At 36.9% G+C, this 25,018-nt stretch overlaps 1 protein-coding gene across 6 annotated transcripts in view; it reads left to right on the top strand.

The window, feature by feature from the left end:
- The window catches only part of IQCB1 (IQ motif containing B1), a 46,029-nt gene that overhangs the window by 2,069 nt on the left and 18,942 nt on the right, over positions 1–25,018 (top strand). For 5 of the 6 annotated variants that reach the window (XM_027106102.1, XM_027106063.1, XM_027106082.1 and 2 more), the window contains 6 exons: positions 3,065–3,176; positions 3,408–3,570; positions 5,677–5,806; positions 16,221–16,314; positions 20,944–21,043; positions 24,022–24,200. In XM_027106102.1, the coding sequence (XP_026961903.1) occupies positions 3,077–3,176; positions 3,408–3,570; positions 5,677–5,806; positions 16,221–16,314; positions 20,944–21,043; positions 24,022–24,200 (766 nt within the window). In that variant the 5' untranslated portion in view covers positions 3,065–3,076. The remainder of the gene's footprint in view (positions 1–3,064; positions 3,177–3,407; positions 3,571–5,676; positions 5,807–16,220; positions 16,315–20,943; positions 21,044–24,021; positions 24,201–25,018) is intronic. The other variant, XM_027106112.1, reaches the window with a different exon arrangement.

The raw sequence follows: 25,018 nt of genomic DNA, 5'->3' as shown, positions 1-25,018 counted from the left end.
ACCAATCTGTAACCTCATCTGACGTTATAGCTTCCTATCTTAAACCACTCACAAAAATAACTTACATTTGTATTGAAGATATAAATAAAGTATGTTTTTGAAGATATAAGTAAAACAAAATAATAAAAACAGTAGAAAAAATTAGATTATATTTTAGCTCTTAGGGTAGGGAGGACCTTTCTAAGCATGACACCAAAGGCAAAGTCATAGAGGGAAGATTGTTATACTTGACTACATAAAAATTGTAAAACTACGGTAAAACCATAATCAAGCTTTAATAAATAAACGACAGATGAGGATAAAGTGTTTATAGCCAATATAAAAGATAAAGGGTGTATATCCATGTATGAAAAACTTAAAGCTTCTACAAAAGAATAAGATAAGCCAATAGAAAAATTGTTGAGGGATGTGAAGAGAAAATATATAAAAGAATAAATGGCCAGTGAACATGCAACGTGCTGAACCTCCCTAATAAAGAAATAGAAATTAAAACAAGATGATTGGGCTTCCCTGGTGGCGCAGTGGTTGAGGGTCCGCCTGCTGGTGCAGGGGACGCGGGCTTGTGCCCCGGTCCGGGAAGATCCCACATGCCGCGGAGCGGCTGGGCCCGCTCGTCCGGAGCCTGTGCTCCGCAACGGGAGAGGCCACGACAGTGAGAGACCCGCGTACCGCAAAATAAAAAACAAAAAAACAAAAACAAGATGATACCATTTTTCACCTAGCGGATTGACAAAAATATAAAATATAACATTAGGTACTATTGAAGGCATAGTAAAGCGAGCACCCTCATACATTGTTGGTGGAAGTATAAATTGGAACACCCATTTTGGAGAAAAATTTGGTATCTAATCAAAAATTTTAAAATATGTGTCCTGCCACCCAGCCATCTGACTGCAAGGGAAAAATTCATCCCACAGAGTACTATCATGAGTACCTAAGACATATACTTTGATATTCATTGCAGCATTGCTTGTACTAGCATACACTCTGAATGACTTCCAGTAGAGGAGATGTTTAAATATATTTTGATACTCTCTTACAAAGGAAACATAGCATAATGCAGCCATTGGAAAGAATGAGATAACTATATCCACTCTCCTAGAAAGTTTATGTGCCAAGAGTTGTGCTGGGCTTTCTTTAAAAATGTTTCCAGAAAACTTGTTTTTTAATGATCTGTATTTTACCTAAAAAGGAATGATTTTTGGATCCTGTATTATGGCCAACTCTTTTTTTTTTAAATATTTTATTTATTTATTTACCTTATTTTTGGCTGCATCAAGTCTTAGTTGCAACATGTGGGATCTTTCGTTGCGGCACGGAAGCTCTTCGTGCCGGCATGCAGGCTTCTCTCTAGTCATGGCCTGCACATTTTCTCTCTCGTTGTGGAGTGGGCTGCAGAGCGTGTGGGCTCTGTAGTTTGCGGCACACGGGCTCTCTAGTTGAGGCGTGTGGGCTCAGTAGTTGTGGTGTGTGGGCTTAGTTGCCCCACGGCTTGTGGGATCTTAGTTCCCCAACCAGGGATCGAACTTGCATGCCCTGCATTGGAAGGTGGATTCTTTACCACTGGACCACCAGGGAAGTCCCCAACTCTTTAATATAAAGGGTGAACTGTGGTGCCAGTTATGAAGAATAATAGCTTAAAAAGTGAGAAGTAGGTTATTTGGGAATATGTTTTGTGTTTCTTTACTCTTTTATGTGGGAAGGAATATAATGAACATTGTAATGGAAATTGGATTCATACTGATCTGGATTTGAATACTGACTCCACCACATGCTGGTGGAACCGTGACAAGTTTCTTAACTTCTTCAAACTTTACTTTTTTTTAATCTGTAAAATGTAGGTGATTAAAGGCTCTACCTCATAGTCCTGTTGTGAGGATTAAATGAGATAATGCATATGAAAGCACTTAGCACAGTGCTTAATTCATAGTAAGCACTTAATATATGTTAGTGTTTATTATAAATAAGTTAAGATTATACTTTTTTAAAAATGGTATCTTTGAGCTTTGAATGCCTTAATTAAAAGAATTTAATTTTCTTTGAATTTTTTAAAGAAAAGTTTTAGCAACAAATTGAATTGGGATGTGGATTTTTTTAAGATAATTGATTTATTCACTATGCTATTTATAAACAAGCTTTGGTTATCTTATAATAACATTTCTGAATTGTGTGTTGGGAATCCCCAGGACCAACTCCAGGTTTAGTAATTTGCTAGGAGGGCTCATAGTTCTCAGGATATAATCATAATCATAGCTATGATTTATTACACTAAAAGGATACAAAGGAAAATCGTCAAAGGGAGAAGGCAGATGAGGTGAAATTCAGAGGAGAACAGGTGCAAACTTCCAAGAGTCCTCTCCCAGCGGAGTCACATAGGACATGCTTAATTCCTCCTTCAGTGAGTTGTAGTAACACGTTGAAGTGTTGTTTACCAGGGATGCTCACTGGAGACTCAGTGACAAGAGTCTTTATTGGAGATGGTCATGTAGGCATCCTCTGCTACCGCATATCAGAATTCCAGACTTCAGGAAGGAAAGCAGGTGTTCAACATAAACCACATTGTTTTTACAAAGTTTAGGCCCAGTGAGCCAGTCATACTAGGAAATTGGTGGAAACCCTCCTGAAATCCAAGTTCCTAGACACCAGGCAAGGGCCAACCTTGTAAGAAGACCTTTAAAAAAGATATCAGTCTTAGGCCTGTATTAGCTCATTTCTGCACACTCGGTTTCTCTTTTATGATGAAAGAAAATTAACTCCTAACCTAGGATTGTTGTGCAGATTAGGGAGAGTGAATGTGAAGCACCAAGCACAGTTTCTGACTCTTAGAGAGTGCACAATAAACAGTACCTAGTGTAGCTGTTACAGTATGGTATAAGGGTCTTTAGCTCTTTTAGAGGTACACTAGTTGGAAAAACCAATTTCTCCCTATAAGGAAGAAATGAGAAAAATCTACCCTTCACTTCTTGAACCAAGCAAAGCTGCTGTCATTTATATTTCAAACATTATTTAGGGGGTGAATGTTTTAGGCTGTTGACCTTTATTTTTCTGATTTTGTCAAATATAGGTGGTATGAGAAATGAAGCCAATGGGTAGAGACCCAAGGATCTTATCTCTAGCTGCTGAAGTTGCAATAAGTCCTGAGCAGAATGTCCCTGTTATACTGTTGAAGTTAAAAGGTAAGAAAATCTTTTTGTGATCGGCTGACACTTTAACAAAACAAATTCCATCATGGGTACAATTTTAGCATTTGTTTTTAATTTGTTCAGTGAAATCTTAACACTGTGATAAAGCAGTGATTTCTTTTTCCTTTTTAATGTATTTTTAGTCATTATTCAACCTATAAAAATACGGATAACTCTTGGATTTATTGAGCAAAAATAAGTATATCTTATTTCCTTTTGCCTTAGAAATAATAAACAACACACCTTTTGGAAGCTCAGAGTTGAAGAAAGTCAAACAAGATATATATTGTTATGATCTCATTCAGTATTGCCTCTTGGTCCTCAGTCAAGATTGTTCTCGAATCCAGGGTGGTTGGACTACAATTTCCCAGCTTACACAGATATTAAGGTAAAATGAACAATAAATCAGCTTGTTGTTAAGGGATATAGTAGTAGATTCTTTTTTTTTTTTTTTTTTTTTTGCGGTACGCGAGCCTCTCCCTGTTGTGGCCTCTCCCATTGCGGAGCACAGGCTCCGGACACGCAGGCTTAGCGGCCATGGCTCACGGGCCCAGCCGCCCCGTGGCATGTGGGTTCTTCCCGGACCGGGGCACGAACCTGTGTCGCCTGCTTCGGCAGGCGAACTCTCAACCACTGCGCCACCAGGGAAGCCTGAGTAGATTCTTAATTTCAACATTTGCTTTCTTTGCTTCATCTGGCTAACAAGCATTGGCATCCCATGGTATGTTATGGATGTACTTTTCCTTCATACTATATATTATTATTCCTAACTGTATTTGTGAATATTTCACTGTCAATTTCACTCCATAAGCTCTACGAAGATGGTGATCTTGTGCTCACCACTGAATCCCAAGGGCCTAATAGACTAAAGACTAAAGAATATTGAAGAAATAAATAGATTAAGGCACTGGCTTTATACTGGAAAAACTTACAGTAGACATGGGATGACAGTCATGTGGATTTATCATACAAGGCAGAATGAAATAGGTGCTGAAATGAAAGGCATAAGCAAAGGGCTGCAGAAGAAGAGATACAGAAACTTAATTTCACAGTGTATTGGTATAGCTGTCTCAACTGTATATTTCATTAAGTAACCCAAATCATGTCAATAAATTTAGAAGCAGCATTTACTGATCAGTAGATGCTAGATCAGCCATGCTAGAAATTTTGAGAAAAAGATCAAAATCTTTTTTCATATAGGAGGCAATAAAATAAATCAGGTGTTCTCAGTGTCTAAGCCACTTCCTAATTAAGTAACTGAAAATGTGCAGTACTAGTTGGATCTTAGCTTTTGAAACTGCTTATAATTAAACATAGATAGATAAAGGCCAGATTCAAGGTATACAGTTAGGAAAAACAGTTAACACATGTAATATTTTTTAATACCTTAATTTTCAAGATTAATTATTTCCTTAAGTAAATAAAGCCTTATGTCTTTGTGTTGTTAGATATGTTAGCTCATGGAAATATTGATGGAGCTAGGCTCTCAGAAGTGGACTCCAAGTCTTAAGAAATCCCCATGTTTGTGAACGTACAAAAAATGTATTTCATTTATTAACATTTTCAATGAAAATAGTACTCTTAATTAACTTTAGAAACCAAAGGGAAAAGAGAAACTGGTACATGTGAGTGTAAGTCTATTGACCTTAGGAACTGATACGCAAAAAAAAAAAAAGACACTGAGCATTAGTCAGTTTTTAGTGTACTCAGTATGTAGTCACTGTTGCTTATCAGTGTCTGCACAAGCCTCTAACATCGATACTTACTTATTAGAGTACACACATAGAGACCATTCTTGGATTGGGGACTTTTTTTGGTATTAGTCTGTACAAATAATTCTTACCGTTGAGGCTTTTGAATATACTCGTTTCGTATCCAGGGGGTGACTTTATGTGTGGTTTCAAGAGGACCCATTTCTCTAAATAACCTTCTCTCTTTCAATGTATATTGTAAACTGTTCCTACTAGACTTTTTGCTGTCTCCTCTTCTGATGTAGGGAATGTGCAGTCAGATATTTTTCAGATTTTAGGAAAGTAGATCTGTTGGAAAAAATTGATTATCTGTCCCTTGTAGACTAATGCTACCCTAGCTATTTTTCAGCTATCTGATGTGTAAAATGTATCAGTTAACACATATGTTACTCTTGAATGGTATTCTATTGCTTTTAGAGTGTGTGTAGCCCCTTCACTGAAAACTTGCCTCTTTCTCTTTATTGTGAGCCAAGTGTATTTTGTTTCCTGAAGGATTGACAAGTAAGTTTTTAGGACAGGTAAGGCCTAGCTCTAAGTACAGGCAAAATCCACACCACTGTTTACTTGTTACTTGTTAAGAAAGTCGTTACACTAATTTTCCTGTAAAAGTTCTTTATTGGCTTGGCAACAAAAGAAAGATACTAAAAATTCTCATCAAGGCATGGTGTCTATAGAAGCTTTAGCATTCATCTAAAATTTATAATTAGCACAAACTGAATCACAAACTTGTGCTCTTATTTCAGCCATTGCTGTGTGGGTTTGGAACCAGGAGAAGATGCAGAGGAATTTTACAATGAATTGCTTCCATCTGCTGTAGAAAATTTTCTGGTTTTGGGGAGGCAATTGCAAACATGTTTCATCAACGCAGCTAAGGTATATGTATTTATTTAGGGTTTTTTGTTTTGTAGCCAAAACAAGTTAATTCTTGAGACGATGTTCCACATTGTTTTTTCAGGTGTGCAATATTTGGCTGAAAGTACAATTAGAGTAATGGATTCAAACATTTTGAAAGCTACGACCAAAAAAAAGAAAATCTCTACATTTGAAATTTTTAAAGTGCTGACTGAAGCATATTGTATGACAATATGCTTTTTGAAGGATCTGTTTTACTACTCAGTTTTGAGCATCACCCATAGACATTTATTTCCATAACATTTTCCTAAAACATACTTTCTACTTAAATCAGTAGTGGAAGTAGTGGAAGAAAGTATTGTTCTTTAGGCCCAAGGCTTTTCTCAGTAGCTCCAATGGTGAAGAAGAATATATGCTCCTTCAGATCCTCTCTAGTCAAAATGTTTCAACCTCAACATTTGGGTTCATTTCAATCCAACAAGTATTTCTTGGGTGAATTATGCTGGATGCTATATGTACTTTTTTTTTTTTTTTTTTAACCTATGGATCATTTAGAAGTTTGTTGCTTAGTTTCGAAATATTTGAGGGTTTTCTTGCTGTTTTATTGTTATCAGTTTCTAATTTAATTCTGTCATGTCAGATAACATACTCTGTCATTTCAGTCCTTTGAAGTATTTTCAGACTTGTTTTGTGGCACTCCATATGTTTTATAGTGGTGAATGGTCCATTACAAGCTATCCTTGCTTTGCACAGTGCTGTCTTAACTGAAATTCATGGATATCAGGGACATGTAAAGCTTTTGATATATACAGATTTCATTTAACATGGTACCATGCAAAAGCAAAGACTCCCCGTTACCTGAATGTGAACTCCTCAGTTGTAGTGTGTAATGTTCTGTAAATGTCAATTAGATCAGTTTGGATATAGAATATATAAGGAGTGATAAGTCCACAAGGCTGAAATTCCACCTTGGAAGAGTTCTTGGCTATATGTACATTTGGGCCTACTGCCACATCAGAGATAGAGCAGATTCAAAACTTTTGTGAATTATGAAGGGAAATAATGTAAGTCACTATAGGATGTTAAGTTCGATTTGAGATGCTTTGGGTATATAAGGAATACACATAGTTTTGGCTTTAAACAACTCTCAGGCTAATAAAGTAGATAAAACCTCTAGGTATTTCTTATAGAAAACATAAGACAGATATATTTTTAATTCAAAAAAATAAGTTTAAAAAGTTTAAGAGTGAAATTGAGCAAGATATACAACAGTATGGACAAAAAAGTGGTTTGAGTATGAGTATTGTTGGCAGAGAATTTAACTTAATGGTAGAGTATATGGGTCACAGATGCCACTTCTACCATCTCCATTGACATTTTGAGGGATGCTAGCAGTAAATAAATCTTTGCATATTTGCTAGATATAATTCAGTTCAGTTAAAGCAACATGAACTATAGAAATTGTGTTGAACTTGATTTCTTTTCTGGCTGTGCCACAAACTAACTCTGGGTTCTTGGGCAAATCACTTGATTTCACTCCACCTCAACTTCCTCCTTTGTAAAATGAATTTCCATCTCATGAATAGCTCAGACCATTATGAAAGCTTTATGTTTTCTTCAAAGCACTTTTATTTAATATTCCCCACTTAAAAGCAATAATAATTATATTTTCATTTATATAGTCCTTCAATACTTTTCATAATACTTTCTTATTCTTAGTCATGGTATTTGTATAGAGATAAAAAACTGTTTAGTATATACATCAAAGGGAGTAAATCAGCTACAAAAAAAAGAGGGCCCACTTGACCACAGAACAAATTAAAATGGTGAATAAAAAGAAAATGACGAGAGACAGGATTCAGTGCACAGGGCCAGGAGGACACAGAAGTGTCCAGAATCCAGGCAGGAAGTTGCTGTCTGAGTCCATGACTCAGGTTCCAGTGGAGCAGGTACTGGTATGATAGACAGGCTGGTAGGGCAGGAGGACCAGCTCTCCTTGGTCTGAAAGCCCAGCCTCTGCCACTGAGCCCATCCAGTTCTTCCTGTCACACTAGTTTTTTAACATCTTTATTGGAGTATAATTGCTTTACAATGCTGTGTTAGTTTCTGCTGTATAAAAAACTGAATCAGCTATATGTATACATATATCCCCATATCCCCTCCCTCTTGCATCTCCCTCCCACCCTCCCTATCCCACCTCTCTAGGTGGTCACAAAGTACCAAGCTGATCTCCCTGTGCCATGCAGCTGCTTCCCACTAGCTATCTATTTTACATTTGGTAATGTAAATTACCAAAGTGCTACTCTCTCACTTCGTCCCAGCTTACCCTTCCCCCTCCCTGTGTCCTCAAGTCCATTCTCTACATCTGTGCCTTTACTCCTGTCGTATCCCTAGGTTCATCAAAACCATTTTTTTTACATTCCATATATGTGTTAGCATACGGTATTTATTTTTCTCTTTCTGACTTCACTCTGTATGACAGACTCTAGGTCCATCCACTTCAGTACAAATAACTCAGTTTCATTTCTTTTTATGGCTGAGTAACATTCCATTGTATATATGTGCCACATCTTCTTTATCCATTCATCTGTCGATGACACTTAGGTTGCTTCCACGTCCTGGGTATTGTAAATAGTGCTGCAATGAACATTGTGATACACGTCTCTTTTAGAATTATGGTTTTCTCAGGGTATATGCCCAGTAGTGGGATTGCTGGATCATATGGTTATTCTATTTTTAGTTTTTTAAGGAACCTCCATACTGTTCTCCATAGTGGCTGTATCAAGTTTACAGTCCCACCAACAAGCAAGAGGGCTCCCTCTTCTCCACACCCAATCCAGCATTTACTGTTTGTAGATTTTTTGATGATGGCCATTCTGACCGATGTGAGGTGATACCTCATTGTGGTTTTAATTTGCATTTCTCTAATGATTAGTGATGTTGAGCATCCTTTCATGTGTTTGTTGGCAATCTGTATATCTTCTTCTATACCTAAATGTCTATTTAGGTCTTCTACTCATTTTTGGATTGGGTTGTTTCCTTTTTTGATATTGAGCTGCATGAGCTGCTTATAAATTTTGGAGGTTAATCCTTTATCAGTTGCTTCATTTGCAAATATTTTCTCCCATTCTGAGGGTTGTCTTTTGACTTGTTTATGGATTCCTTTGCTGTGCAAAAGCTTTTAAGTTTCATTAGGTCCCATTTGTTTATTTTTGTTTTTTATTCACATTTCTCTAGGAGGTGGGTCAAAAAGAATCTTGCTGTGGTTTATGTCATAAAGTGTTCTGCCTATGTTTTCCTCAAAGAGTTTTATAGTGTCTGGCCTTACATTGAAGTTTTTAATCCATTTAGAGTTTATTTCTGTGTATGGTGTTAGGAAGTGTTCTAATTTCATTCTTTTACATGTAGCTGTCCAGTTTTCCCAGCACCACTTATTGAAGAGGCTGTCTTTTCTCCATTGTATATTCTTGCCTCCTTTTTCAAAGATAAGTTGGCCATATATGTGTGGGCTTATCTCTGGGCTTTCTATTCCTGTTCCATTGATCTATATTTCTGTTTTTGTGCCAATACCATACTGTCTTGATTACTGTAGCTTTGTGCTATAGTCTGAAGTCAGGGAACCTGATTCCTCTAGCTCTTTTTTCCTTTCTCAAGATTGCTTTGGCTATTCAGGGTCTTTTGTGTTTCCACACAAATTGTAAAATTTTTTGTTCTAGTTCTGTGAAAAACAACATTGGTAGTTTGATAGGGACTGCGTTGAGTCTGTAGATTGCTTTGGTAGTATAGTCATTTTCACAATATTGATTCTTCCAATCCAAGAACATGGTCTATCTCTCCATCTGATTGTGTTATCTTTGATTGCTTTCATCAATGTCTTATAGTTTTCTGCATACAGTTCTTTTGTCTCCTTAGGTAGGTTTATTCCTAGGTATTTTATTCTTTTTGTTGCAGTTGTAAATGGGGGTGTTTCCATAATTTCTCTTTCAGATTTTTCATCATTAGTGTATAGGAATGCAAGAGATTTCTGTGCATTAATTTTGTATCCTGCTACTTTACCAAATTCATTGATTAGCTCTAGTAGTTTTCTGGTAGCATCTTTAGGATTCTCTATGTGTAGTATCATGTCATCTGCAAACAGTGACAGCTTTACTTCTTCTTTTCCGATTTGGATTCCTTTATTTCTTTTTCTTTGATTGCTGTGGCTAAAACTTCTGAAACTATGTTGAATAATAGTAGTGAGAGTGGGCAACCTTGTCTTTTTCCTGATCTTAGAGGAAATGGTTTCAGTTTTTCACTATTGAGAATGATGTTGGCTGTGGGTTTGTCATATATGGCCTTTATTACGTTGAGGTAGGTTCCCTCTATGCCCACTTTCTGGAGAGTTTTTATCATAAATTGGTGTTGAATTTTTCGAAAGCTTTTTCTGCATCTATTGAGATGCAGAAAGGTAAGTTGTTTGAGATTTTTCTTGTTTCTTGAGGTATGATTGTATTGCTATAAACTTCCCTCTTAGAACTGCTTTTGCTGCATCCCATAGGTTTTGGGTCATCATGTTTTCATTGTCATTTGTTTCTAGGTATTTTTTTGATTTCCTCTTTGATTTCTTCAGTGATCTCTTGGTTATTTAGTAGCATATTGTTTAGCCTCCATGTGTTTGTATTTTTTACAATTTTTTTTTTTTTACTGTAATTGATATCTAGTCTCATAGCATTGTGGTCGGAAAAGATACTTGATATGATTTCAATTTTCTTAAATTTACTGAGTTTTGATTTGCGACCCGAGGTATGATCTGTCCTGGAGAATGTTCCATGTGCACTTGATAAGAAAGTGTATTCTGTTGTTTCTGGATGGAATGTCCTATAAATATCAATTAAGTCTATCTGGTCTAATATGTCATTTAAAGTTTGTGTTTCCTTATTTATTTCATTTTGGATGATCTGTCCATTGGTGAAAGTGGGGTGTTAAAGTCCGCTACTATTATTGTTTTACTGTTGATTTCCCCTTTTATGGCTGTTAGCATTTGCCTTATGTGTTGAGGTGCTCCTATGTTGGGTGCATAAATATTTACGATTGTTATATCTTTTTCTTGGATTGATTCCTTGATCATTATGTAGTGTCCTTCTTTGTCTCTTGTAATAGTCTTTATTTTAAAGTCTATTTTGTCTGATATGAGTATTGCTATTCCAGCTTTCTTTTGATTTCCATTTGCATGGAACATCTTTTTCCATCCCCTAACTTTCAGTCTATATGTGTCCCTAGGTCTGAAGTGAGTCTCTTGTAGGCAGAATATATACGGGTTTTGTTTTTGTATCCATTGAGCCAGTCTGTGTCTTTTGGTTGGAGCATTTAATCCATTTACTTTTAAGGTAATTATCGACGTGTATGTTCCTATTACCATTTTCTTAATTGTTTTGCATGTGTTTTTTGTAAGTCTTTTCCTTCTCTTGTGTTTCCTGCCTAGAGAAATTCCTTTAGCATTTGTTGTAAAGCTGGTTTGGTGGTGCTGAATTCTCTTAACTTTTGCTTGTCTGCAAAGTTTTTAATTTCTTCATCAAATCTGAATGAGATCCTTGCTAGGTAGAGTAATCTTGGTTGTAGGTTTTTCCTTATCATCACTTTAAACATGTCTTGTCTTTCCCTTCTGGCTTGCAGAGTTTCTGCTGAAAGATCAGCTGTTAACCTTATGGGGATTCCCTTGTATGTTTTTTGTTGCTTTTCCCTTGCTGCTTTTAATGTTTTTTCTTTGTATTTAATTTTTGACAGTTTGATTAATATGTGTCTTGGCATGTTTTTCCTTTGATTTATCCTGTATGGGACTCTGTGCTTCCTGGACTTGATTGACTATTTCCTTTCCCATGTTATGGAAGTTTTCAACTATAATCTCTTCAAATATTTTCTCAGACCCTTTCTTTTTCTCTTCTTCTTCTGGGACCCCTATAATTCAAATGTTGATGTGTTTAATGTTGTCCCAGAGTTCTCTGAGACTCTCCTGAGTTCTTTTCATTCTTTTTTCTTTATTCTGCTCTGCGGCAGTTATTTCCACTATTCTATCTTCCAGGTCACTTATCTGTTCTTCTGCCTCAGTTATTCTGTTATTGATTCCTTCTAGAGTATTTTTAATTTCATTTATTGTGTTGTTCATCGTTGTTTGTTTGCTCTTTAGTTCTTCTAGGTCCTTATTGAATGTTTCTTCTGTTTTCTCCATTCTATTTCTGAGATTTTGGATCATCTTTACTATCATTACTCTGAATTCTTTATCAGGTAGACTGCCTATTTCCTCTTCATTTCTTTGGTCTGGTGGGGTTTTACCTTGCTCCTTCATCTGCTGCATATTTCTCTGTCTTTTCATTTTGTTTAACTTGTGATGTTTGTGGTCTCCTTTTCACAGGCTGCAGGTTCGTAGTTCCCATTATTTTTGGTGTCTGCCCCCAGTGGGTGAGGTTGGTTCAGTGGCTGTGTAGGCTCCCTGGTGGAGGGGACTGGTGCCTGTGTTCTGCTGGGTGAGGCTGGATCTTGTCCTTCTGGTGGGCAGGGCCGTGTCTAATGGTGTTTTTTGGGGTGTCTGTGAACTTATTATGACTTTAGACAGCCTCTCTGCTAATGAGTGGGGTTGTGTTCCTGTCTTGCTAGTTGTTTGGCATGGGGCATCCAGCACTGGAGCTTGCTGGCTGTTGTATGGAGCTGGGTCTTAGTGTTGAGATGGAGATCTCTGAGAGCTCTTACTGATTGATGTTATGTGGAGCCTGGAGGTCTCTGGTGGTCCAGTGTCCTGGACTTGGCTCTCCCACTTCGGAGGCTCAGGCCTAACACCTGGCCAGAGCACCAAGACCCTGCCAGCCGCATGGCTCAGAAGAAAAGGAAGGAAAAAAAACAACAGAAAAAAATGAACAGATAGAACCCCAAATCAAATGGTAAAAGCAAAACTGTACAGACAAAATCACAAAAAGAAACACACACACACACTGATAAAAAGAAAACAAACAAAAACAAACAACAACAAAAACGAACAGACAGAACCCTTGGACAAATGGTAAAAGCAAACCTAAACTGACAATAATCACAGAAAGTAACATATATACACACACTCACAAAAAGAGAAAAGAGGAAAAAAATTTTTTTAAAATAAAAAGGAAGAGAGTAACCAAACCCACCAATGATAACAAGCACTAAAAACTAAGATAAACCTAAACCCAAAAACAAATCAGACGCAGAAAGCAAACCCCATGTCTACAGTTGCTCCGAAGTCCACTGCCTCAATTTTGGGAACATTCATTGTCTATTCCTGTATTCCAAACATGCAGGGTTTATCATGTTGATTGTGGGGATTTACTCCACTGCTTCTGAGGCTGCACAGAGAAATTTCCCTTTCTCTTCTTTGTTTGTACAGCTCCTGGGGTTCAGCTTTGGTTTTGGCCCCACCTCTGTGTGTAAGCCCCTCTCAAGCATCTGTTCCCCGCCCAGACAGGAGGGGGTTAAAGCAGCAGCTGATTAGGGCTTTCTTGCTCACTCAGGCCAGGGAGAGGGAGGGGTACAGTAGTCATAATTGAAATGCGGGCCAAGCATGTGGCGGGAGAGGCCAGTGTGACATTGCAACAGCCTCAGGTGTGCTGTGTGTTCTCCCAGGGAAGTTTCCCTGGATCATGGGACCCTGGCAGTGGCATGCTACAAAGCCTCCCAGGGAGGGTGTGAGTAGTGACCTGCCCTTGCACGTAGGATTCTTGGTGACAGCAGCGGCAGCGTTAGCGGTACATGCCCATCTCTGGGGTCCAAGCTAACAGTCGTGGCTCATGCCCATCTCTGGAGCTCGCTTAGGCAGTGCTCTGCTGTCTCTGGGCACACGGAGCAGGAATCCCCTCTCCTTGCACACCCCGAAACAATGGTCTCTTGCCTCTTAGGCAGGTTCAGACTCTTTCCCAGACTCCCTCCCGGCTAGCTATGGGGCACTAGCCCCCTTCAGGCTGACTTCACGCAGCCAACCCCAGTCCTCTCCCTGGCATCTGACCTCCAAAGCCTGAGCCTGAGCTCGCAGCCCCCACCCACCTTGGCAGGTGAGCAGACAAGCCTCTCAGGCTGCTAAGTGCTGGTTGGCACCGATCCTCTGTGCAGGAATCTCTCCGCTTTGCCCTCCGCACCCCTGTTGCTGCACTCCTTCGTGGCTCTGAAGCTTCCCCCCTGGTCACCCCCTGTCCCCAACAGTGAAGGGGCTTCCTAGTGTGTGGAAACTTTTCCTCCTTCACATCTCCCTCCCAGAGGTGCAGGTCCCGTCCCTATTCTTTTGTCTCTGTTTTTTCTTTTTTCTTTTGCCCTACCCAGGTACGTGGGGATTTTCTTGCCTTTTGGGAGGTCTGAGGTCTTCTGCCAGCGTTCAGTAGGTGTTCTGTAGTCATTGTTCCACATGTAGAGGTATTTTTGATGTATTTGTGGGGAGGAAGGTGATCTCCACGTCTTACTCCTCCACTATCTTGAAGGTCCCTGCACTTGTTTGTTGATGGGTTATCATGGCAGTGGGAAGCACAGAAAAAGTTAATTATCAGCACAGACTAAAATGGATCAATTTGGACTTTGGTTTAAAATTAATTAAAATTCTGTTTCTAGTGTTAAAAAAAGAAAAAGAAAACTGAATTTTTTTTCAGAATTATTATTATTTTTAACATCTTTATTGGAGTATAATTGCTTTACAATGGTGTGTTAGTTTCTGCTTTATAACAAAGTGAATCAGTTACACATATACATATGTTCCCATATCTCTTCCCTCTTGCGTCTCCCTCCCTCCCACCCTCCCTATCCCACTGCTCTAGGTGGTCACAAACCACCTAGCTGATCTCCCTGTGCTATGCAGCTGCTTCCCACTAGCTATCTGTTTTACGTTTGGTAGTGTATATATGTCCATTTATCTATTAGTTCTATCTACCTAGTTGTTTCCCAATTATATATATATTTTTTAATTAGCTAGCAGGTAGGTAGTAGAGCACATGGTGGGACATACACAGGGTATTATGGCCTAAACTGCAAACTCGTTAAAATATGCATACACATATATGTATATATACGTGCGCGCACGTGCGCGCGCGCGCGCGCACACACTCTCTCTCTCTCTCTCTCTCTCTCTCTCACACACTCTCTCTCTCTCTCTCTCTCTCTAGGTTGGCCAGAAAGTTCATTTGGGTTTTTCATAACATGTTACAGAAAAACCCGAACGAACTTTTTGGCCAACCCAATATATGTATTTTATATGTAAGAATAGGAAAATAACTGCCAGAATTTTGTAGTGACTTAAGGGTAAATTTTGTTAACCAGTCTCAGAGGCCATGAATTTGTGGGTGACATTATCTAATGGGTTTTTAAAGGAAAGTAGTAAGTATAGGAGCCCAGCACTATACCTCGAGGTTGGCAGCAATGAAGATTACTGTGCCCTTTATTTCAGTGAAACTGGCTAAGGCAGTTTATTGGACTAAAGGGATTCTTGATCTAATGTGACACTTCTTTCTTTTTTGATTGTTGGTATATTTGTCAGTATACATTTATTTAAGCACCTATCTAACCCTGAGGAAGAAAATACTTTCATTTTTATGAAGAGTAACCATAGCAGCCATGTTTTTGCTGTTGTCATTACTTTTAGGCCACAGTACATTCATGACATGGATAAGATAAATGGCCTTTATACAACTTTCCACTAAAATTATGTGGCCAGTAAGACAGAATTGTGAATGTAATCTGTTTCTTATTTCCCATTGTGACACATACTCTAATGTAGAATAATTTCTCACCCTACTTTCCAGAAGGAAAGAAGCAGAAAAAATTGTCATTTATTTATTGGATAAATATTGATTGAACATTCACTGTGTGTCAGAACTGTTTTAGACACTGGGTGTATAGTGGAGAGCTAAATAACATGGTCTCTGCCTTCATGGAGTCATAGAGTAGAAGCTGCAACTGAAATGCACTAATAATAATGCTTTTTATGTTGACACCTACATTTGCATATTGCAGTGATTTTCAACCCTGGCTACATAAACAAATCACACACCTAACCTTGTAAAGAGTCAGAGGTCCGACTTTTAACTTTGGAGATTCAGATTTCAGTATGTTTGGACTAAAGCCTGTGCACAGAGATATTTTTTAAAACTCCACAGATGATTCTTATGTATAGCTGGTATCGAAAAATCCTAGTGTATCAACTTGTAGTTCTTATACTACGTATATTGTCCCATTTGACCTCTGGATAGCAACCATTTCTGTTAAGTAGAGTAGGTATTACTAGCCTGTTACCACAGTTTTATAAATTAAGAAACTAAAAGCTACAAGATCATGTACCTCATAAATAGCTGAGATAGATGCAGAAACCAGGTCCTGTGACTCTTCAGAGAGAAGTCTATTCTTTTATTAATTAAAACAATTACAGAAAAGTCAATTGGTTTTTTTTGTGTGTGTTAAGGGTGAAGAAAAAGATGCATTACTACACTCTTTTGAAATTGTGACTGATTCTCTCTTCTGGCTATTGGGAGGACATGTTCAACTCATCCAGAATGGTAAGAAAAAAGATTTTTTAATTGATAGTCATTGTAGAGTCACCTGCTAACAGTTTGTTTTTTTTCTAAAAATAAATACCCCATTAACTACAGATAACCACAGTTAAATGAAACCACACTGAAATAACCCCCCACACAAAAAGTAAAAGCACATTTGGATGTTCCAGCTTTAAATAGACAACATCAACAATGTGGATGTTACATTAAGTGGAAAATTGCTAAAATATAACTTTCTCCTTAGTTTTTTCTATTTAGCAAATCTAAGATAAGGATTAATGATCTTAACAGTTTAGTCTAGGGAAAATCTTTTTTTTTTTCCCCCAAAGATTACAGTTATATTTTAGACTTAGTATGATAGACATCCCTATGTACAGAGTATAGATATAATTTAACTCACAGCCTAACTATTGATGTAAGAGTAAGCTTTTATATAGTGATATTTTACTAAACTTGAAAGTTACTATATAGGATTTCTGTACTTACACTGAGCAATACAAATACATGTTAGTTTTATATTATGTTTCCTTAAGACTAAGAAAGTAAACTAATAATAATTATGACAACATTCTTACCTTCTTGAAAGATTTAATCTAAGAGAAATGTAATTATATAGGAATAATATAAGAACATTGATATTTTTTAGAACGTTAAAATTGAACTGAATATTAATATTTTATTTTTTACTCTCAGAATTATGTCTGTGCATAATTTAAAGAGTCGGATAGTTCCGTAAGAATTGTTTAAAAAATACACACAATCCCTGGCCCTCACACCTCACTCCAGTTCCCGTTTTCTAAAGGCAACTACTTTCGATTAGTATAACTAATACTTTTGGTAGTTATATCCACATAGAGCTAAGTAACATGCTTGAATACTTCTTTTAAAAATAAGCATTATCTATTCATTTCCCATTATAGAACAAATATTAGTATAAACTTCCCAACTTAAAGAACTATTTTATCAAAAATATAAAGTACTTAGCCACACTATAGTGAGATATTAAAGACCTAGTTAATGAGAGACAGTGAGAGAGCGAATACTTGAAAAATTTTTAAATACACCATATTCCTTTTCAAAAATTATAACAAAAGTGACAGTACTCCTCAGATCAATCTGTAGATTTAAAACACCAATAAAGTAGGTATTAAAACTAAGGTAAACAATTGGATACAAAATTAGGATGTCCAGTAACCTTTTCTCTCAAAAGAACCACCTCCTTGGAGAAATGGCTGACTATATATAGGTATGAGGTAGAAAATATGCAAGATAAGCCAGAAGTATCTTGAATAACTAGATAGGAAGGAAGCAATCAAAGTCTGTTAGGATTCTGTGAAAAGGACTCAGGAGCCAACATAAGGAGGCTTCTACTAGCTAAAAATGCGAAATTTGAACAGTAGTAAGGGTAATAACTACAGTGGATTAAAACTCGTCAAATATAGTGAGATTATTAACTTTAACCTTTTATTATGGAAAGTAGAATAGTATAATGAACCCCTATGTACTCATCACTGAGCCTCAACAGTTATCAACATTTTGCTAATCTTTTTTTTATATATTCCCATACCATTATTAATAAAAGTTACCATTAGAGTCTGCTAGGGGACCAGTTCATTTTGAAAACTGTTAAATGGAGAGTTCGTCATTTATACTGCCTTTTCTTACATATTGATGAGGAGAAACTTTTCTTTATAAACATATCCCAACTAATAAGTGAAAAGGGTATGATAGAATAGTGCTATTTTGCAACCTTTAGTGAATTATCCATCACTGTCAACACCTCAAAAGGAGAGACAACCAGATAATAAGTGCCTCATCATAACCTCACATATGACATGGATATGCCAGAAATTCAAACATGAATCATTTTGATCCTGGAGCTCCAACTACCAATTTTTAGAAGGTCAGAGAAACATTAAATTATACCCCAGGAATGCAGTTAGCAAAGCTAGACTGTGGGAAACTCATAGGACAATTGACATAGTTTCGTCAATAAATAAATTGCAAGGGGGAAAAAAGGTAAAGTAGAAACCCATAGGTTAAAAGAAATTTGAAAGATAACCAGTTCCAATGTGTGACTCTTAATTGGATCTTGATTCAAATAAACTTTTAAAAACTCACACAAAGGGCTTCCCTGGTGGCGCAGTGGTTGAGAGTCCGCCTGCCAATGCAGGGGACATGGGTTCGTGCCCCCGTCCGGGAAGATCCCACATACCGCGGAGCGGCTGGGCCCGTGAGCCATGGCCGCTGAGCCTGCGTGTCCGGAGCCTGTGCTCCGCAACGGGAGAGGCCACAACAGTGAGAGGCCCGCATACAGCAAAAAAAAAAAAAAATTCACACAAAAAGTGGAAATGGGAGGACTGACTGGATATTTGATAAAATCAGGAATCATGACTATTTAGGTTAGATAATGGCTATGTTTTATTTTTTAATAATTCATATGTTTGGGGAATATGTATTGAAATACTTGTGGATAAAATGATTTGATGTCTTAGATTTGCTTTCAAATAAAATGAGAGGCAGGAAGTAGATGGGATAGGTGAAACAAGATTGTTGGTGAGTTGATCACTGTTAAAGTTGAGTGACTGGTACATGCAGGGTCATTATACTGTTCTCTCTTACATATGTTTGAAACTTTAATTGTAAAAAGTTTAATTAAAGAAAGAAATGGGCAGAAGTATCAGTTTTAGTTTGGGGGACCAAATAGTTATCTGACTGCACTTGAAAAACATAATAGAGGCTCCAAAAATAAGTTATATAATAATATAAGACAAATAGTATAAAAAATAAAGTAGAATAACTTTAATAAATTATCATAATTTTTCCAATATAGAAAAAAGGTATATACACACTAGATACTATATGATTTCAGTGAATTCAAACTTAATTAAAGAGTTGTTAATGAAACATCTTTAAGTAGACAAAAATGGAAAAATACACTTATCCCAGCTACAGAGGAGAATTTTTTTGCTATTAAAGAATAGAAAATTAGAAGCCATAAAAATATTTAATAGTAGTGGTATTGTGCTTTGAAGTTGTTAAACATTAAAAAAGAATGGTATCTGGTGAGATATTGAAATACTGTATTATATAAATAGAAATGAAGAACAGTAGTTAGTATGTGAAAGAAATCAAATACGTTCCCTCAGGAAACTGAAAGAGGAAAAGAGGAAAGTTGTTTTGTAGAAGCTAGGGTAGTGTTCACAGAGCTGCCTTGCCAACATACTTGATCCCACTTTAATTAAAATTCTGAGGGGCTTCCCTGGTGGTGCAGTGGTTAAGAATCCACCTGCCAATGCAGGGGACACGGGTTCAAGCCCTGTTCCGGGAATATCCCACGTGCCACGGAGCAACTAAACCTGTGTGCCACAACTACTGAGCCTGTGCTCTACAGCCCGTGCGCCACAACTACTGAAGCCTGCACACCTAGAGCCCATGCTCCACAACAAGAGAAGCCACTGCAATGAGAAGCCTGAACACCGCAATGAAGAGTAGCCCCCGCTCACCGCAACTAGAGAAAGCCCGTGCACAGCAACAAAGACCCAACACAGCCAAAAATAAATAAATTTATTTTTTAAAAAAATTCTGATCAGTTAGTGAAGAAAGGACTATAAACTGACATTTACTGGGAACCTACGCTGTTCTAGGACATTTTACAGTAGTCTGTGAAAGAGCTGTTATTTTTAGTTTTATACAGGCAGAAATAGATGTTCTGAGAGGTTAAGCGACCTGCGTAAGCATCCAGTGCCAAGTCTTCATAACTGGCTGCTCAGAACCTAAAAATTATAAACCAATACAAACAAATACTCTTCTGGGTAATTAATGATTTATTATTATTTAAGATAAGATATTAGCAAACATGATAAATATGATACATTATATAACAATTAAATTTTTAAGGACATGAGCCACTGATTACGGTCATCTGTACCATTGCTATTCCTTCACATTCTCTTTTTTTCACAGAAAATTTGGTTTTTTTCACTGAACTCACTGCTAGAAAAGGAGATTCAGTTTTAGGATTTTATATTTTACTTTTAATTTAAGGGGAGATAACAGTAGATTCTTAGCTTAGTATTTCTTTATTTTTCTTTTAATTTATTTTTGGTTGCATTGGGTCTTCATGCTTTCTCTAATTGCAGCTAGCGGGGGCTACTACTCTTCGTTGCAGTGCATGGGCTTCTCATTGCGGTGGCTTTCTTGTTGCGGAGCACGGGCTCTAGGTGCATAGGCTTCAGTATTTGTGGCACACGAGCTCAGTAGTTGTGGCTCGTGGGCTCTAGAGTGCAGGCTCAGTAGTTGTGGCTCATGGGCTTAGTTGCTCTGTGGCATGTGGGATCTTCCCAGACCAGTGATGGAACCTGTGTCCCTTACATTGGCAGGCACATTCTTAACCACTGCACCACCAGGGAAGTCCCATCTTAGCTTAGTATTTCTTTATTTGTAACTGTCCATAAAAATGGGATAGCTATCTATTATAGTTATTGAAACTATTCTAGAAAATCTTTACTGCAAAGTATATAAAGGCAGGAAGTTTAACAGAAATGATTATGCTTTGGCTTGGTTTTGAAAGGGCAAGTAAATACTAATTGTATCATCATAGAATCTTAATCTTATTTTCTCTTCCTTTAGTACTGCGAAGTGATCATTTCTTGCACTTACTACAAACTGACAATGTTCAGGTAGGATCTACGGTCATGACCATGCTACAGAACATACTACAGATCAACAGGTAACTTGGCCTTACAAAATATGTAGAATTTTTTTATTTGTGATCAGAAGCATTACCAATTTTATTCCAATTTTCCTAAAATCTTCGATTGCATATGACTTGTACATGGCATTTAAAAAGCTCTATTATTACCATTGTATTTCAGAAAAAAATGGATGTAAAATACTGTAAAAGATTGGAAATTTGTTATCAAATTTGTATCTTATCTTAGAGCTTAAGAAGATTTTAATCCAAATCGCAGGCTTAGAGAAGAAAAATTACTGTGATATCTGAAGGAAGATATTGGGATCACAATAAAAAATATTTAATCATATATTTATTTAGCAAACTGCAAGCTTAGTATTTGCCAGGTGCTATAGAAGGGCATAAAAGAAGTAATAGGCAATTTTCCCAGGTTAAAATAGAAAGGCAGAGTAAACACTGTTGAAATCATTGATTCTTTCAGTTCAATATGGATTTGTTAAGCATCTACTATACGTGCCAAGTATTCGTCTGTCATTGGGTTTACAAAATTGATTAAGATATGAACCTTGTCTTCAAATAGCTTACAGTATAGTGGAAGAGACTAACACATAAGGACAATTATATTACAGTGTAATAAGTTACCATGTTTAAGGGTACACAAGTATTAGAGGAGCTCCTAAACCAAACTGAGGGGGGGCTACTTCCTGGAGAAGGTTAACACCTGAGATGAAACTTTACGGATAAGAAATTAGCCAGGGAGGAAGAAGAGAAAACAGTATTTCTAGGCAGAGGTAACAATATAAGCAAGTGCACACAGGTAAGAAACAACATGCAGAGGGTGAAAAGTAGGCTAGAGTTTATAAGACAGGATACCGTAGAAGAGAGAGCTACACAAAGAGAGAACCCTAGAGATCTGCAGAGTCCCCTACAAGTTTTCAGTAGAGTACTGATCAGCACATGCGTTTGAGGAAACTATCCAATGTCGTGGAAAACAGTAATCCAGAAGGATTAAAAGGAGCAGTACCAGAAACACAGAGCCAAGAATACTGACTGATTCCAGCAGCCAAACTGGAAAACTACATGAAAAATGGAGCACTGAGAGTACTCAGGATGGTTTCATCCTAGTAGTAAGGGATAATAGCACTAGACTGAGCACCATTCTGGATCATCCCAACAAAATGAAAGCAAGATCTGAAAGGATCAAATTGTTTCCAAGCAACTTAACCACATCTGGTTATTGAAACTGCCTACATCTTAAAATTTTCTTTATTTGTAAAGTAATACAAAGGCAGGAAGTTTAGCAGAAATGGTCATACTTTGATTTGGCTTTAAAAGGATGAGAAAATCAAACTTGTGCCATGATAGAATCTCTGCTTTGCTCTTTTTTTTCCCCCTCTTCCTTTAGTAATACAAAGTAATCATTTCTGCAAACTGATGATGTTCAGATAGGATCTACAATCATAACTATGTATAAAATTCTAGGAAATGTAAATTAATTTATAGTGACAGAAAGCAGATCAGTGGTTGCCTGAGTATAAGGTGCCAGGGAAGGTAAGAAGGGAGGGACTACAGTGAAGCAAAAGGAAGCTTTGATGGGTGATGGGTATGTTCATTATCTTGATTGTGATGGGGAAATGTCAGAACTTACCAAATTGTACATTTAAATGTGTGCAGTTTGTTGTATATCAATTATACTTTAATGAAGCTGGTCAAAATAAAAAATCATCAGGTCTTCATGAGCATTTTGATACGGAGTAAAATAAAGGATGCATTCAGGTATGACACCAAGTTTTCTATAATGGATAATAGACAGTGGTATAGCCAAAACAAATTCAATATTGGTTATGTCCAACATAGGTAGATATTTTCAGCAGACAGAGAAATAAAAGTCCATGCAAAGACTTGTACACAAATGTTTATAGCAGCTTTATCTGTAACACCCAAAGACAAGACAACTTAAATGTCCACTGACAAGTGAATGTGACTTCTGGAAGAGATCTGGACTAGAACTGTGGACTTATGAGTTAGCCTAAAACCGATAGTTAAAAACATGAGAGAAGATGAGCTCAGTGGAAAATATGAATAGACTGAGAAAAGAAATGGGCTGAAAATAGAATCCTGGGGAGTAACCTTTAAGGGGTATATTGGGGAAGGGGAGCCCACAAAGAAGACTGAGAAAGAATGGTCAAAAATCTGTAAGTAGAGGATGGAAGAGGATCAGAAGAACATTTTATCACAGAAACTGAATGGTAGAGAGTATCAGGCATAACCTTTACGGTTACTTTTTCTAGTGGATAAAAGTCATTTATATTGTTGTTGAGTAAGAATCTCTTTGCATTGTTCTCAGATAATAATCATTGCCATTATTTGCTTTCTACAAGCCAACATCTACTTTTACAGAATTGCAAAATATCCTAATCAGTAGTAAATGGATAATCAAAGGTACACACCCCTAGAAAATCACATATTCCTTGGTGGGGTGAGTAAAAGAACACCCAGTAATCCCTTTTGACTATTTCGACGTTTCAGGTAATTTTTCATGACATCAGTAATGCAACATGAGGTTGTTAGTGTAATAGAGGAATACTAAAAGAAAAAGTTCCTTCTGTATTAAGTACATGATAATTGAATTCCTATAACATGTTTGTCTTCGTACATCATTAAGCAGTGAACCATGTACTTAATGTCCTGTGATCTTCCTCTTATTATTGCCTTGAAGCTTTTGAACCATCTATTTACTATTTTGCACATTTATCTTTCCTCCAGTATTTGATTGCAAGTTTCTTTGTCAACTTTGTATTCCTTACTTTACCTAGCATGGTGCCTTACAGTAAGAATTCAATTAATTGATTTAATGTGATGTATTTTTGGAACTAAGCTATCTGCTTAAACTATTGGTTATCTTCATGGATCAGGCCATAGGCATTAACTTGCTGCACCTGTAATGTTTAATTTTTTGAGATACTTATGTGTCGTTTAGTAACGGTACTTTTTTTTTTATTTTGTTCTATTAGTGGTGATTTACTCAGAATAGAAGTGAAAACCCTGCATTCAATTTTAGATGAAGTTGTTTTCAAACTTTTATCAACTCCTAGTCCAGTCATAAGAAGTACTGCTACAAGGCTCCTACTGTTGATGGCTAAATCCCATCAGGAAATTTTGATTTTACTGAGACTAAGTGCCTGCTACAAAGGTAGTACATATATTCTTTCTGTTCTTGAAAGTCTCAAAAAGAACATTTTTATTGATGGTTTATGGAAAACAAAATACCTGTGTTTTTAAAAAGTCAATAATTGAAATGTGCAGATAAACTCTGTCACAGCAGATAACAGTTCAGGGAAAAAACCTTTATGTAATCCAGCCATCTTCATGTCTCAACAGGTGGCATATGATACCTTATTGACAAGGTTACAATGAATATTTGCTCCCTCTCTGACAAAAAGGCTGTGTATTGATTATACCATATAGTGTAGTAAAATAATGACCAAAAAAAGATCACTGATCTTACCTAACTTTACTGAGAAAATAGAGCTGTGCTTCAGAGATTGACAGCCCTTTTGATCTTTACATCAATTAATAATTACTCTTCAACTCCTATAATGCCTTTCCTCAAAGACAAACAAAAAATTTCCCTCACCTCCAAAATCAAACATATATGTGAATAAAAAGTCAGAAAACTTGAGAAGGAAAGGACTCAGTGTTTTACCATTACCATAGAATAATCTTTCATTTAATTGAGCATTTACTATGTGTCAGATGACTATTCCTCATACTTTATGTGTATTAAAATATTTAATCTTCATAACAATCCTGTGAGATGTTTACTCTTATCCTCATTATATAGCAGTGGAAACAGAGGCATGGAAAAAATGTAGGTGTTTACCCAGAATTACTCAGGTAGTTTTTTTTTTTTTCAACTGTTAATCAGAGTTATATGTTAGCTTTGTTTTATTTCTTTGCTAGCCAGAGCCATGAATCCATTACAATATATTTTCTTATTTGGTATGGTCA

This window comes from Aethalodelphis obliquidens, unplaced genomic scaffold (genome assembly GCF_003676395.1).
Source record: "Aethalodelphis obliquidens isolate GAN/ISIS:26980383/991018 unplaced genomic scaffold, ASM367639v1 scaffold1, whole genome shotgun sequence".
In the NCBI taxonomy this organism is placed as follows: domain Eukaryota; kingdom Metazoa; phylum Chordata; class Mammalia; order Artiodactyla; family Delphinidae; genus Aethalodelphis; species Aethalodelphis obliquidens.
Note: the sequence above shows the minus strand (reverse complement) of the source record. Positions and strands in the feature narration are given on the sequence as shown.